The sequence below is a fragment of the Crocuta crocuta genome, unplaced genomic scaffold, assembly GCF_008692635.1.
Source record: "Crocuta crocuta isolate KB4526 unplaced genomic scaffold, BGI_CrCroc_1.0 scaffold95, whole genome shotgun sequence".
NCBI lineage: Eukaryota > Metazoa > Chordata > Mammalia > Carnivora > Hyaenidae > Crocuta > Crocuta crocuta.
Window position 1 is genome coordinate 13441834 of NW_027530971.1, and position 14913 is coordinate 13456746.

General features: G+C 40.2%; 1 protein-coding gene across 1 annotated transcript in view; it reads right to left on the reverse strand.

Annotated features, from left to right (window-relative positions):
* Positions 1-1634: 1634 nt before the first annotated feature.
* Positions 1635-14913, reverse strand: part of MEGF9 (multiple EGF like domains 9) — an 87150-nt gene continuing 73871 nt past the window's right edge. The window contains exons 6-8 of the mRNA XM_077769775.1: positions 9223-9366; positions 8409-8678; positions 1635-6603 (exon numbers count right to left, since the gene is read on the reverse strand). Coding sequence (XP_077625901.1) covers positions 6152-6603; positions 8409-8678; positions 9223-9366 — 866 coding nt within the window. The 3' untranslated portion in view covers positions 1635-6151. The remainder of the gene's footprint in view (positions 6604-8408; positions 8679-9222; positions 9367-14913) is intronic.

Below are 14913 nucleotides of genomic sequence, written 5' to 3' on the forward strand. Positions count from 1 at the left end.
CAAAAGATTTCCTCCCAAACACTTCCTTTATTACCCCAAACCTGCTCTTACTTAATACAAAGGAAAACATTTGCCTGTTTTTTTGTGCAACTGTCTGAAAGCTCAGTGCTCAACATACAAGGTTTAAAACCTACATATTAATACAAATAAGCAACACCTTTAACATTGTGGGATGGCTTTCATTTTGTAAGTGGAAGTATTAGAAAGCCTGTACAAGAAGTACTACAATAATCTTTTCATAAAATTGCCTTGAAAAGCTTATTTCTATGTAAAAGAGTATCTTTTTAACATTCACTTTAAAAATCACTTTTCAGCCTGTTAGTTAACACTTCTAATATAATCATCTCATGAAAAACATTTTGTTTTTTTGAATCTAGCTGAACTTTAGAAATGCAACTAGACATAATTGTTACTTGGAAGTTACTGGTTTAACTATAACAGAACATGTGGAATTTCTGTAAAACATATGCGTCTTATACTCCTATGGAAAATGAATATACCCAATTTTAATAAATTAATATCTTTGATAGGCTTTCATCCAAAGTATGAATACAGTACTATGAAAGTAATATTTTTGGCAATATTTCCACTTGTTGTGATAAGATTGTACACATATTTCCTTTCTTTTGAAATTTTAACCTTAGTTATATTTCTGCCATGCTTATTCTGTTCCCTTAAAATAATACCCAAATTGTATACATTATAGAACTACATGTATAGAATCACATGTATAAATATATAAGGTGGGATTATAGAGCAATACAACTTGTTTCTTGTATGACTAGAAAAGAAAGGGAAAATAGGGTTTTAAAATTTAAATAGCAACCAACTGAAGGTGAATAAGCCAACTGAAGCTTATAAACATCTCAGCACAGGGGCTCCTGGGTGGCTCAATCTGTTAAGCATCCAACTCTGGATTTCAGCTCAGGTCATGATCTCCCAGTTTGTGAGTTCGAGCCCTGCATCAGGCTCTGCACTGGCAGTGTGGAGCCTGCTTGGGATTCTGTCTCCCTCTCTCCCTCAAAAGTAAATAAACTTTAAAAATTAAAAAAAAAATTATAAAGCTCTCAGCACAAAGAAATGCCTGACTTTCTTTTTTCTTCAAAGTGCCCCCTAGGGTCTCTAGATAGCATCCCATTAAATACCACTGACCTTTGTCAAAATACAGGATCTTCAAGGGGTCCTCAAAATAATAAAGAGATGTATTCTCATTGCTGGTTGTCTAAAACACATATAGAACATGGTTCCATTCAGATTTAAAGTGAAGAAATGAAAACTTTTATATGTATCAAAAAGAAATTTAAAAGGAGCAAGTTTTTTCTTTAAAATTTTCATGGAAATCCCAATGAATCTCATAAGGTGCAAAAGTACAAATAAGAATATATGTTGATATATGTTTTTTCCCCCGTCAGGTTGTTTTGCTTTGTTCCAAGAGGGGGAATCTCATGAAATTTTTGTTCCTAAGTGGAAAGCATTACTTAAAGGAACTTAAAACAAAAAGCATAGTAAATCAATAAGGGTTCCAAGATTTTCATGAAGTGGTTTGAAAAACAGACGCTCTGTGACATATATCAAAAGACTGCCAACAACACTGACCACACGCAAAGAAAGTAAAATAACAAATCTACAATAGGTACAAATTATATACATTTATTTTTTAATAATTTTAAATAACACTCTTGTATAAATTCTTTCATATATTCAAATCATACACAAATTTAGAAATGCATCATGAAGCCTAGTACAGCATCTGTAGGAGACACGCTTTTACAATTTGTGTTAGAATTTTAGTGACATACATAGGAGTTTAATGTTTCAGGAACATCCCCTAATCGCCCGGGCTAAGATGTAACCTATGGCAGAGTGCAGGTGCCTAGCACTAAAACTCGGCTCTGTCAATCACTGGGCTTTGGGCTCAGTTGGCTCCGACACCCTGAGCCCCCGTGCTCGCCACTGTCACAACTCTTGCCTGGGTATCAGTAACAAGTAACTGGGGTTCCCAACTGCCTTTGAAAAAGCATCATTCGACCGCTGCCATTTTAACCATCCATAGCCTTCGGTCCATTTGACGTGATCTCGAGTCTCTGGATGAATCGGTGTGTTCTTCCTGCTTTTTCCCTCGGCATGGTTACTGGCTTGGGGTTAAAGAGGAAAACTGTGCTAACCTTCCATCACTCCCCTGCACACACCAAACTCATGTCAGTTCCCAAACCCCATGCCATCAAGATCATAACGGACCAAAGCTCTTCATGGATGAGGCCAGAAATGCGTTCCTTGCTCTAACAGGTTAGGTGGGGTTGCTTTGTACTTCTCTGAACTTTTTATCAGAGAGCTTTCTTTCCTTGAGATGCATAGATTCAACTCCTACCCACGTACGTCAAAGCATAAGAAGCATAAGGGAATGTTCGTTACAAGTGGTGTTATGCTTACCCTAGGACCATGGTGAGTGATCGAATAACTCCGTCCCAACTGAGGCTCTTAGGAAGACATTCTATTGCTTTAGCTCTCTGCCTTCAAAACAGCGCGAGAAGGGCTAAATGTCCAGAAGGCACTCTCTGACCAAAATGAACTAGTGGGGTAGTGAGTATTGCTTCAATGATCTGTTTTCTGGGGAATGTTAGGGCGAGAGAGTACCCATATAATCTGACCTCTCCCCCCAAATCTCTCTCCTCCCACGTCACATCTGCTCTGTTCTCTCTTAAAATGCAGGTTATCCCTAAGAGTGGTAACCCAGTAAATCCAGAGGACCTTAGTATAAATAAGCGTTAGTTTTTATTACCGTTTTTCTCTGTAACTGGAGAAATTCCATTCATCAGAGACGTCTGGGAGCTAGCCAGTGCAGGGAGGGAGGGGAAATAAGGGAGGGCAGACATATTTAACAACACTACCTAGGGCTTCTGTCAGAAATACCTCAGAGCTGGGGCGCCTGGGTGGCTTAGTCGGTTAAGCGTCCGACTTTCGCTTAGGTCATGATGTCGCGGTTTGTGGGTTCGGGCCCCGCGTCGGGCTCTGTGCTGACTGCCGGCTCAGAGCCTGGAGCCTGTTTCAGTCTGTGACTCCCTCTCTCTCTGACCCTCCCCTGCTCACGCTGTCTCTCTCTCTCTCTCTCCTAGAAATAAATAAAACATTTAAAAAAAAAAAAAAGAAATACCTCAGGGCTTATGAAAATGAATGAATGGAGATAAAATGATCACTTAATAGCAGTATCTGTCATTTATCAGTTAGGTCCACACTAGTCTTAATCAAAAATAAACACATTTCTAACCCTTATTCAAAAGGTCTTCCGATATTATCTTTCTAGAAGACTGACAGGATCCTGGCGTGAAGCGCCATAGCTCAGGGAGACCCTGCCTTCAGAGGAACGAATATTTTGCAATTCATTCCACAGTAGTTTCCTAGTCTGATTTTGCTGGTAGATCCCTTCACGACTGATTTGTATTCTTGAGCAAAATTATTTCCACCAGCAAAAAGCAAGCGACACTAAAGAACATCATTTCAAACAAGTTTTAAGACCTCACTGTTGTTGTTTTTTGGTTTTTGGTTTTTTTTACATTGGGAAAAATTAAGAACCTGACCTAGGAACTGTTACTGATTACTTAGAGGTTAACGTTCCTTGTGATTCAATGCTTACAATGCCTTTTTAAGATATCCTGCAAGCAATCTCTTTATGGCCAGAATCTGGACTATTCCGCTTTGGCTCTTAGACTCCGACAAACACTCACAGTTACTTCTGTGTAACCAGTGCTTATCTCTCACCATGCTCAACTCCTCAGCTTGAGGGGTGGCAGTCAGGGAGAGAGGCCCCCTCCCTTGGAGCTGCGCAGTGCTCAGTCTGTACATGTGTAGGTGGAGGCTGCTGGGGAAAACCTGTTTCCCACTCAGCTCGTCAGGATTAATTCTCTTTAAGGAAGCACAAAAACCGGTAGTTTTGTTTTCTTGTCACCAATCCTGGCTTCAGACAGTAATCTTCCAGTGTCCTTCCCACAAAACCCTTTCCAGCTGTATGGCCCTGGACTGTCCCTTGTACTAACGAAGTTAGAAACATTCACAGACAAGATGCTCCCTCCCGGCCTCTCTGTCCATGGCTAGCAGTTTCTACATTGGCCTAGAGTTGGAAGAATATGTGCTTCAGAGTTAGGAGGCCTGATTCCAAGCCTAATAATGACATATTGTACAGCCTTGAATGAGACAGTTAACCTCATCTATAAAATGGGGACAATAATTACTTCCTTAGGGGGCTATGGTAAGGAACAGAGGACACGTGTGGAAATGTGCTTTGTGAACTGCAAAGGGCTCTAGAAATACCCATTGATTTTTTTAAATATAATGTAACGTAATGTATCCTCTCCTCTCACGAGCCATGGCCAAATACTCAGAGCACCTCAGGTTACAGAAATGGATCATCTGTGTGTCCATCGTCCAGAACACCATGTGTAAATCCTGAGAAAGCCGAGGGGTCTCTTACAGAGGGATGAACAAATTCCAGGCTTTTCTCTAGGGAAGGCAGGCAAGGTTGTCAACTTGGATTTTCTAGGTCTAATCTAACAAATCTTTACTTCTTTTCTCACCACTTGACAGTTTGCTGTTCCTCCTAATAAATATCTATATTTGACTTCTGGCTGCTTTTCCTGGCTTGCTTAACACACAGCCTGTCAATACCTTACAGTGCAACAGTAGGTGCCTCCAGCGAAACCCTGTGTCTAAAAGCCAGGACTGACTGTACCCAGCCAGCTACGGAGCCACCCTCACACAGCAGAGCGAGAGCCCTGCAGGAAGATGGCAGATACCTCACGGGTGATAAGCTATGTTCAAATGTGGAAGGTATTTTTTTTTTGAGCGGGGAGGAAGAGTATAACAAATATTTCACAGGCATGGAAAATAGGTGATCCCAAGTGACATGATGGCTTTTCTTTTGGAACTAAAATATTTCTAATTCCTTTGGAAGACTGTCTTTTCCATTTAAAAACATTTTTCTTGTGAGGATCTGTTCTACATTGATCTATGTAAAATATATAGACCGGCTAATGTCTAATCATCTGAGTACTTTAGAGAGTACAGCCTGTGTCCCAGCTTAACAATCACGGACTTAAAAATCTATTGCTTGAATGTCTAGTAAGTCAAAGGACATGTAACTCTACTTTGAGACTGAGAAAGGGAAAGAAAGTTTGGAAACATTCAACCTCTTATAAATTTCAACAGTGTCCAAAGAGGGACTAAAAATGACTGACGTTCACCAGAGTCCCAGCTCCAGCAGTACTGCCACCTATGTTACACTATTTTAACCAATCCCCGTATGTTCTTTTTACAATGCCATTAACTGCTGTACAAATAGTTTCTAGATGATAAAATATGACACGATTTTTTTTTTTTTACAAATAGATACAAATAACAATGTTGACCAGATATGCTACATTCACTATATACACCTTATTTCTCTAGAGGCGGGAACAGTCCTTATTTTCAGACAATTCATCATTTACACTGAGACCCTACAGAGAACCATCAGCTTCCTGCTCCCAGAGGTCACCTTCCTGTTTCTACCATTAGAAGCTTATCCTGTGCTTGGATCCTACCATTGAGCAAGAATTTGGGAAGGAAAAATCAAGACTTTCTAATGACCCTCTTGAGACTTTTCTGCTCCTATTCTGGAAACAATCGAGATTGTTTATTGGGAGACAGCCCAGACAGTAAGCTTTCCTGCGGTGTTGTCTTTTAGCACAGTAAAAGGAATATCATCCCTGACCCTCCTTTTAAAAAAGGTGTTTCAGGAATGGAGATGAGGTCTTCCTGGAGTCCGTCCCCTCCACTTCCATCATCGTGTTTCCGCTGGTTTGGTGAGCACTGCCCCAGGAGTCTATTTGGGGGTCAAAGTAGATGTGGGCTGCATTGTGGGGTTCAGCCTTTCTATACTCCCCTGTCTCTGGGTACAAAAATATACTTTACTACAAGTCCTTATTGACAGTGACTGCTTCAGATCGTCACGGGGAAGCTAAGAGTGATAGGCTAAGTGCATTACACATTGGTACCTGAAACTTTCAGGTGCATACACGCCTCTGCGTTCTCAGCAAACTGCTCAGGCCGCGTCTGGCCCGGTCGATGCTGCCTTAGGAAGCAATGTGGTCTAACGATCCCGGATGACAGTTCCGGCTCCTCAGGCTTTGTAGTTATGGATGGGTGTCGTCAGGGTCAGTTGCCCATTGGGAGCCACTTCGTTGCCATCATCTTCTAACAACCCTGACACATCTGCATTGGGAATGCTGTCGTGGTAGCTGCTGAAACTGATATTGTCTTCTTTCAGCTCAATGGTCCAAAAAGGGGCATTGAGCTTCCGGGTTTGGTACTCCCGGTGCATATAGACGGCCCCCACAAATCCCATGAGCAGCACCACCACGATGATGATCACTGTCAAAATGATGATGTTAAACTGGGTCCACGAAACATCAGCTAAAGCTGACGTGCTGTTCTCAGCAGAGCTTACGGAAAAGATAGTCTGCAGGGTTGTGGGGGTAAGTGTACTATTTATAACAGGGGTGGGCACTGATGTGGTCAAAGAGGCATTGGAAACCAAAATGGTAGAACCTTCAGGTGTTGGAACAATAACTTCTGAAAATAAAAACAGAGAATGAAATGTAAAAGACAAAATTATCTAGTTTTGAGAAACAATAAAAGAAATACACATGGGAGTGGAAGTTGATGTGGGATGTGGACATGATAGTCTGCTTTAAGATAATGCAAGTTAAAAATAATTTTTAAAGAAATATAGTGAAAAGAATCAAGGTCTAGAAAGCTAGATTATGACATCCATGGCTGTTCTCCAAAATGTATCATAAGAAAATCTTGGGGAAAATCCTAATGTTGAAGTTTCCTATCCTTCCTGACTCTTGGGTAGATTCATACAAATTCCTGCAAAGGCAGTAAATATCTCAGTACTGAGTCCTAGATCACTGGCTAAAAGTGACAGGAATAAAAAGACAATCATTTGAACTAAAATAAGTTCAACATGCCTGGTGGCACTTCATAAGGGCGAGATTCTCCTCAAAGGAAGCAAAAACAGAGTAAGAAAAATTGTATCTCTGGTTACTTCTGAAAGACAAAATTTAAATGTCCAAAGTTGATGTCAGCCAAGAGAAAAAAACAAACAAACAAAAAAAAACAAAAAAAGTCTTCTTTTAATTGTGTGTGTGGTAACTGTCCGGTCACGGAGACTGTGGCCATCTTAGAATTAGAGTGCTAATGCGGCACTCGGTGCGGCACAGGCTTTGGAATCAGGTAGAACTGTGTGGCTACAGATAAGTAAGTGAATCTTTTTAACACCGAGGCTCCTCGTCTGTAAAATGGGAATGATAATAGCTACTTTGCAGAGTTCCTGGGGAGTGTTACGTGAGCTAGTTACCACATGTAATGCTCCCAGGGCTTGGTGCATCATAGACAGCTGATAAAATGACTGTTACCATCATTATAATTCATCACCACAGCCAGACACAGGAATCTATCCCGAGACGAGACATGTTTTACTTTACCTAGTGGCTAAAAAGAAAAACCACCACGGTGCTGCCAGCTAAGCGTGGACGAAGCATGCCTGCGAATGGGAAGGAGACCCAAGTAACAGGATCTCCAGGCTAGCGACTGCGTTCAGCCTCTTAGCCCTGATCACAACACAATAAGGATATTAAGAAAATGGCAGAGGTGACGACACTTGCCACAGACCAACTGTCCTTCGGTCCAGTATTCAGCATCTGCCAGATTATCAGAGAGTGGTTTCTAGAAGGGTATGGTCTAATCACTCTGTGACCTAATAAAGCCTGAATATCCCTAACTCATCCTGAATTTCCAATCATTGATTTTTGTCTAAACCTTTACTGACCTTTCCTGCAGGAAACATTTTTTTTTTTTTTTTTTTTTGCCATACGAACAACTTTTTTCTTTTAAAAATCGAAAGGAATATAATTACTATTTCCTCCATCACACCTGGGAAAACTCAGGCCCTAAATTAGGACAGATGCTATGGTGGACTCTCTGTTTCTCAGCTGGAACGTCTAACCAGATTACAGATCCCTGCTTCCAAAGACCTTTGATGGTCGCTGGAAGTGACGAGAATATAGAAGCAAAGGATAAAAGACATGAGAGGACTTTTAAATTATTAACATAAAAATGAAAATAGATGAAGAGAAAATGTGGGAACCCTGCAATGACTTTGTCGCGAGGCTCTGATTTCTGGAGTTGGCTTTGGAGCATCAGGAGAGCAGCAGGAATAGAAGGAGATCCCTTCAGGCAAATACCTATGAAAATCTATTTCCAGAAAATTCCTCTCGTGTGACTGGAAGATTTTATAAAGCTAAAGGTAGCTGTCCTGAAATTTTCACTGCTAGGCTTAGATATTATATTTACCACCTTAGGTGAAGTTTTACCTTTCTTGATGCAATTTCCCTCGAGGTCTTGGACATAGCCTTCCAGGCAGTTCTCACACCAAAACCCAGTGGTGTTATGTAGGCAGTTGATGCATTCACCACTCTCGGGCTTGCAAATCTTTGGAGTTTTGATTGGGTCCACGTGGCCATGACATTGGCACTTGGTACAGATGCTGTCGGAATTGTAATAGCCGTTTTCACATGTGTTGCAATTCTGGCCCGTGTAACCATCTTTGCACTGGACACATGTAGGCTCCAAGTCATCCAGTTCTGAGAGAGAGAGGACGTCAACGTAATTTAGTACCATCTTGAGCTACAATTATGAATGCAAAGCAATTCCTGGTCTGCAAAAAGGTTTATGAACCCTCCCTACTGTCTGCTCTCAAACTTAAAGAGACTAAAGATCTACACCTTATTTCTTAAGTCTTAATTGTCCAGCTTATTGTGAAAACAATGCAGCCCTCCAGAGATTCTATTCAGGTAGAGAACAAAAGAAAGATGCTTACATTAGGGATATGAGTCATTATAATAACTAGACACTCTCATAACTTCTGCATTCCTTCTTTAGTCACGACAGATGGAATAAAATATGATCTTAACAAAAACTTCATCTCTCCCTCAAGTCTCATTTCACTTATGTATTTGGATTTGGATTTGGTTGCAAATGCCTAGAAAGAAAAACTTTTGCTATTTTTAAAACTCCCTTTCCCCTACAGCACCCTACAGAACTTCACTCATCAGTGCGCTTTACATCAATTGATAACTGACTGGCTGATTTTTCCTCTCAAGATGAAGATTTAGAGAAAGACCTTACTTATGATACAGCTGCCTGTAGATGTCACTGCTGAACAAGGACAGCGAAGACATTCTTTTGTGGCATCAGGACTCTGATAAAATCCTTCTTTGCATTCTTCACAGTGATCCCCTTTGCTATTTTCCTGGCAGTTTAGACAAGCACCTAAGAGAAGCAAATTATTTTAGGAAGTTAAAGATTCACTCTGAAAGCACAATAACTTTAAATAAATCATACCTGCAACCAAGAGACCTTAAGAGTTAACCAGGAGAAGTTAGCCAATAGGAATTAATAGAGTTCAGTTTCCATCCCATCTTATTTCTACACTCATTTCTACAGACTTCCAGGTCTGTAAATTCTGTGCCCCCTACTTGATTGTGAACTCTAGGGAAAGGCTGGGTACATGAGTAGCAATAAGTCTGTGTTGATTGCTGACAACATATAGAAAGCAGATGAACGATTTTTTCAGAAAAAAATAAAAACAGCCTAAAAATCTATTCAAAAATGAATGACCTGTACAATTTTCATAGTTAGGATACTGTAATTAGATAAATGAACTAGAACTATATGTATGAACATGCATGAACTTCAAAAACAAGGTTGGTTGAAAAAAGCAAACTGCAGGGGTGCCTGGGTGGCCCAGTCGGTTAAGCATCCGACTTCAGCTCGGGTCATGATCTCATCACTCATGGGTTCTAGCCCCGCATTGGGCTATGTGCTGACAGCTCAGGGCCTGGAGCCTCTTTCAGATTGTGTGTCTCCCTCTCTCTCTGCCCCTCCCCAGCTCGTGCTCTGTCTCTCTCTGTCTCAAAAATAAATAAACATTTAAAAAAATATTTTTTAAAAAGAAAAAAGCAAACTGCAGAATGATAGAGAACGGATGGAGAGTACTTATCTTGTAAAATTAAAAAAAAAAACTGTACTAAGCAATAATAAGCAAATGAATACAGAATACAGTAAGCAAATGGATATATACATATAATGGGTAATAAAAATCAGGTGTGGACTGAGAGAGTACAGTTGAATTTTATGCTTTGCTTGTCCTTGGGGAGGGAAGGAGGAAAATGAGTCTAGGGGAAAAAAACACAGAGGACTCCCAACTTTATTTGAAATTTTCTATTTCAAATATACAACTGTATATATATTAAGCAAAATACCAAAAGGTTAATATTTATTAATTCTAGGTGTAGGTACATGGGTATTGTCATATTATTTTCCATACATTTTTATATTCTAAAAATTCAAGATCAAAGGAAAAACAATGAATTAGTAGGGACACCTGGCTGCCTCAGTTGGTAGAGCATGTGATTCTTGATCTCAGGGTTGTGAGTTTGAGCCCCATGTTGGGTGTAGGGATCACCATAAATATATACATACATACATACATACTTAAGAATTTTTTTTACTGTTTATTTATTTATGAGAGAGACAGGGCACAAGGCGGGAGGGGTAGAGAGAGAGAGGGAGACAGAATCCAAAGCAGGTTGCAGGCTCTGAGCTCTCAGCACAGAGCCTGATGTGGGGCCCCAACTCACAAACCACAAGATCATGACCTTAGCCAAAGTCAGACGCTTAACCAACTGAGCCACCCAGGTGCCCTATAAATAAATACTTTAAAAAATACACAATTCATTAGTAGAGAAAATGAAAAAGAAGGAGGAAAGCCAAGTTATGTGTTTTGTAGTACTGTTCCTTTGCTACCCTGTTAGTGAACATATTCTATAGGCACTGAAGGAGCATAATATCTGAAAACAGAAAATGGAAAAGTGTGGTGTGATTTACACCTCCTTTTTTTTAAGTTTGTTTATGTATTATTTATTTACAGAGAGCATGAGAGAGCGGGGTAGGGGTAGAGAGAGAAAGAGAGAAAGAATCCCAAGCAGGCTCCGCATTGTCAGCACAGAGCCCAACACGGGGCTCCAACTCATGAACCAGGAGATCATGATGAAATCAAGAGTCAGATGCTTAACCAACTGAGCCACTCAGGCGCCCCCATGTCCCTTCTTCAGGAGGCTGGGGAGACGCACGGGGCCTCTCTGCTATTACAGGAGTGAGAACATGTGACAGAAACCTGGGAAGACAATGAAGTTTTACCTGATAAGCTAAACACAGTTAAGTGCTCAGGCTATCCATGAACAGTTACATTTGATTTCTTTTCCTTACAAGTGAAATATTTATGACAAAGGGGAGAGAGACTGAGGTTGTGAAATAAAATGATCTGACACTAGGGCAAGGTTTGGAAAACCAAAATAGTGACAATGTTATTAACCCACATGGCACATCTCGATTCTTAAGTGATTACAGCAGAATTCCCCCAAACTTCAATGACTGATGGGAAAAGATAGCTTCAATAATTTATTATCTGAACACTGAACTTTGAAGTAAATCAAATGTGCACAGAAATGTCAGTTTTAATCATAGAATTTCTTTTAAGATTTTATTTGTAAGCAATCTACTTATTCAACATGGAGCTTGAACCCACAGCCCCAAGATCAAAAGTCACACACTCTACTGACTGGGCCAGCCAGATGTCCCTAATCATATAATTTTTTAAGGCCTGTTAGTGTTAATGACACTTCTCACACATATAACAAAGGAGCAGTATATCCTCATACAGTGATAAACACTTTGGTACTGATTTCTTTCTAGACCTTATATCCTGATCCCTCATTAGCTATGTATCTTTGTGACAATAAAAAAAGCTGGAAAAAAATACATACCAAGAAACTGCAGATTTGGGCCCTACAAATAAGTTAATCTTAAATGTCAAAGTGTTCTGCAGGTTGGAGAAGTCAAACCTGCATCCTGTGTAAACTCTGGCCATCTGCTCTCCCCCTAATAAAAATGTGCATGGAAATAATTTTTAAGAAAGCAAGTTCTGATAAAGTCCTGAACTTTAAAAATACCTCAAAAAAGTTAATAATTCTGTAACAGAATATGGATGCTTGGGGCAAGATGTGTTTCGATAACATGCCATTTGCATGTGACTAATGGAGCAAGAAAAGGTCACAGTGTCATTCTTTTTTTTTTTAATTTTTTAACATTTATTTATTTTTGAGAGACAGAGGGAGACAGAGTGCAAGTGGGGGAGGGACAGAGAGAGAGGGAGACACAGAATCAGAAGCAGGCTCCAGGCTCTGAGCTGTCAGCACAGAGCCCAACGTGGGGCTCAAACCCATGAACTGTGAGATCACACCCTGAGCCAGTCGGATGCTCAACTGACTGAGCTACCCAGGCGCCCCCACAGTGCTATTCTTATTTAAAAATGGCAAATATATATGCTGCTAACACTTTGCTTCTACAACGGTATTGGGCCAACATGCTTAGTGCTTTGGGGCCTTTTACCATTTTAGAGAGGATCTCAAGCCTTTGTGTTTATCACAATATAATTGCATTCTCTTAAGCCATTTATATTAGAATATAGATGTCTTTATAAAATTATAACAATTAAAACATTTTTAGAGAAGAATTTATTTCTATTTGTTTTAGAAATACCTGGCAATGAGAAGTCAGTGAGGAAAAAAATAACCCTATGTGGCAAATAAGGTTGTTGTCTCAAATGAAAAGATGAAAACAAGTATAATAACATGACTCATTACACTGCTTCGAAAATAGCATGCACCTGGAACAGAGCTACAGAGAAAGAAAAGTAATAAATTACAGACAGACAGACACAGACACAGCAGAATGCTATCAAGAGCTGTGAGGGCAAGGGCAATAGTCCTTTGGGTGTTTCTCTCCTCCGATTTTCACGTGTCTCTGGTATATATGTATCCCTTTTATTTTTACTGTCTTGATGTTTTTCTTTTTTAAAAAAAAAAGTTTCTGTATCTATCTTGAGAGAGAGAGCACACATGAGCACTAGCTGGGGAGCACTAGAGAGAGACAGGGAGAGAATCCAAGCAGTCTCGGCGCCGTCAGTGCAGAGCCCAATGTGGGACTCGATCTTATGAACCATGAGATCATGCCTGGGCTGAAATCAAGAGTCAATGCTTAACTGCCCAAGCCACCCAGGAGCCCCTTGTCCTTTTTTTTTTTCTGATAACAAAATTAATACATTATAAACTGTATCACATGTATATTATAAAAATATTTCAAGAACTTAAGCAAGTTTAAAACATCCCATGAGAAACTTGGAAGAAATTCTTTTGTAATAACCGTAAAGATCATAACCTTTCAAATCCATATCCAGGAGGAACGGATAGTATGAATTTGCTTTTCTAACAGCTTATAACTCCTCTCTGGGAGGCAATGGAACATAAGAAAACTGGAACAGTATTTAATGTCAGATCTGACTTCCATTCCCAGTTGAACCTCTTCTCAGTTGTGTCACCTTCAGTAAAGAGCTTCTCTGAACCTCACTTTTCTGTAAAATGGGATAATTCTTGGGCTAATGATTTCATGTAATGGGAATATTTCAAAGGGCAAAAAACTACTCCATAAGACAAATGTTTTTTCTTTATGCTTCAATTTCCTCATCTATTAATTAAGAAATCTGTACTAGATGAAATCGAAGTTCCCTTTAAAATCTAAAAGTTGAGGATCTTTCTTTTATGATAAATGATATATAAAAAAATAAGCTGAAGTTTAACTTCATTATACTCTGCCTGGAACCTCCCAAAATACAACAATTCTGCCTTGAAATTCACATTCTCTTTGCTGAAAGATGGCCAAAGGAGTGCATTATCGTGGAAGGAAGGAAGGGAGGGAGGGAGGGAGAGAGGGAGGGAGGAAGGAAGGAAGGAAGGAAGGAAGGAAGGAAGGAAGGAAGGGAGGGANAGTTTCCTGAAGATGATCTCATGCTCGCTGGCTAGCCAGCAAACAAATCTAGTAGGGTAACCAAGAAAACAACCAGTCAAAGAAAAGAATGTGGGGCTCCTTTTCAACCAAATTCAGTGACAATGCTTTGAAAACATAAATCACCACCTGTAAAAAGCCTTGTCCTTATTTATTTTGACATCTCATAGTTTATATATAAACCTGTCAGAAATACAGCCATGTGCTTCATTGTGAGCTGAAATGCCCGATCCTCTCTATAGACAGAAGGCCAACTTCCACCTGTCCAAAAGAAAGAAGGTCAAGCCTAAGTGAGCAAGGGAGACTGGCAGAAGATAAGGCCAGAGAGAAAGGCAGAGGCCCAAAAATGTAAAGTCATGGTAACCCTAGAAAGAAGTTTGAATTTTATTCCAGGAGGGAAGCCATTCCAGGATTTAAGCAGAGGAATGGCATGATCTGGTCTCACATTTTAAAAAGGTCATTCTGGTTGTTATGTGGTGGGGTGAGGATCTGGGGTGAGAGGGCAAGAGAGGAGGCAGAGAGATAAGATGAGATCAGAGGATGTCACAGTAGTTCAGAGAGGTGACAGGGGCTTGCACAAGGATGACAATAACCAAGGTCATAGACAGTGGTCAGATCCACGGTGTATTTTGAATGTTGGGCTGATAGAACTTGCTGATGGATTTGATATTTGCTTTAAGGAGAAGGCAGGAACCAAATATGACTCCCAAGCTTCTGGAGTGAGCAACCAGCTAATGGTGTCAGTCGCCAAAATGGAGAACACTAGGGTAAGGCATGCTTGGCTTCCAGGACAGAAGAAAGAGTTGTTTGGACATCTCAGGGTCCTGAGGCCAATTAAGGCATTCAAATGAAGATGTCAAGGGCGCTGTTGGATCTGTGAGTGTGAACGTGAAGGGAGAAATGTAAATCTGGTAG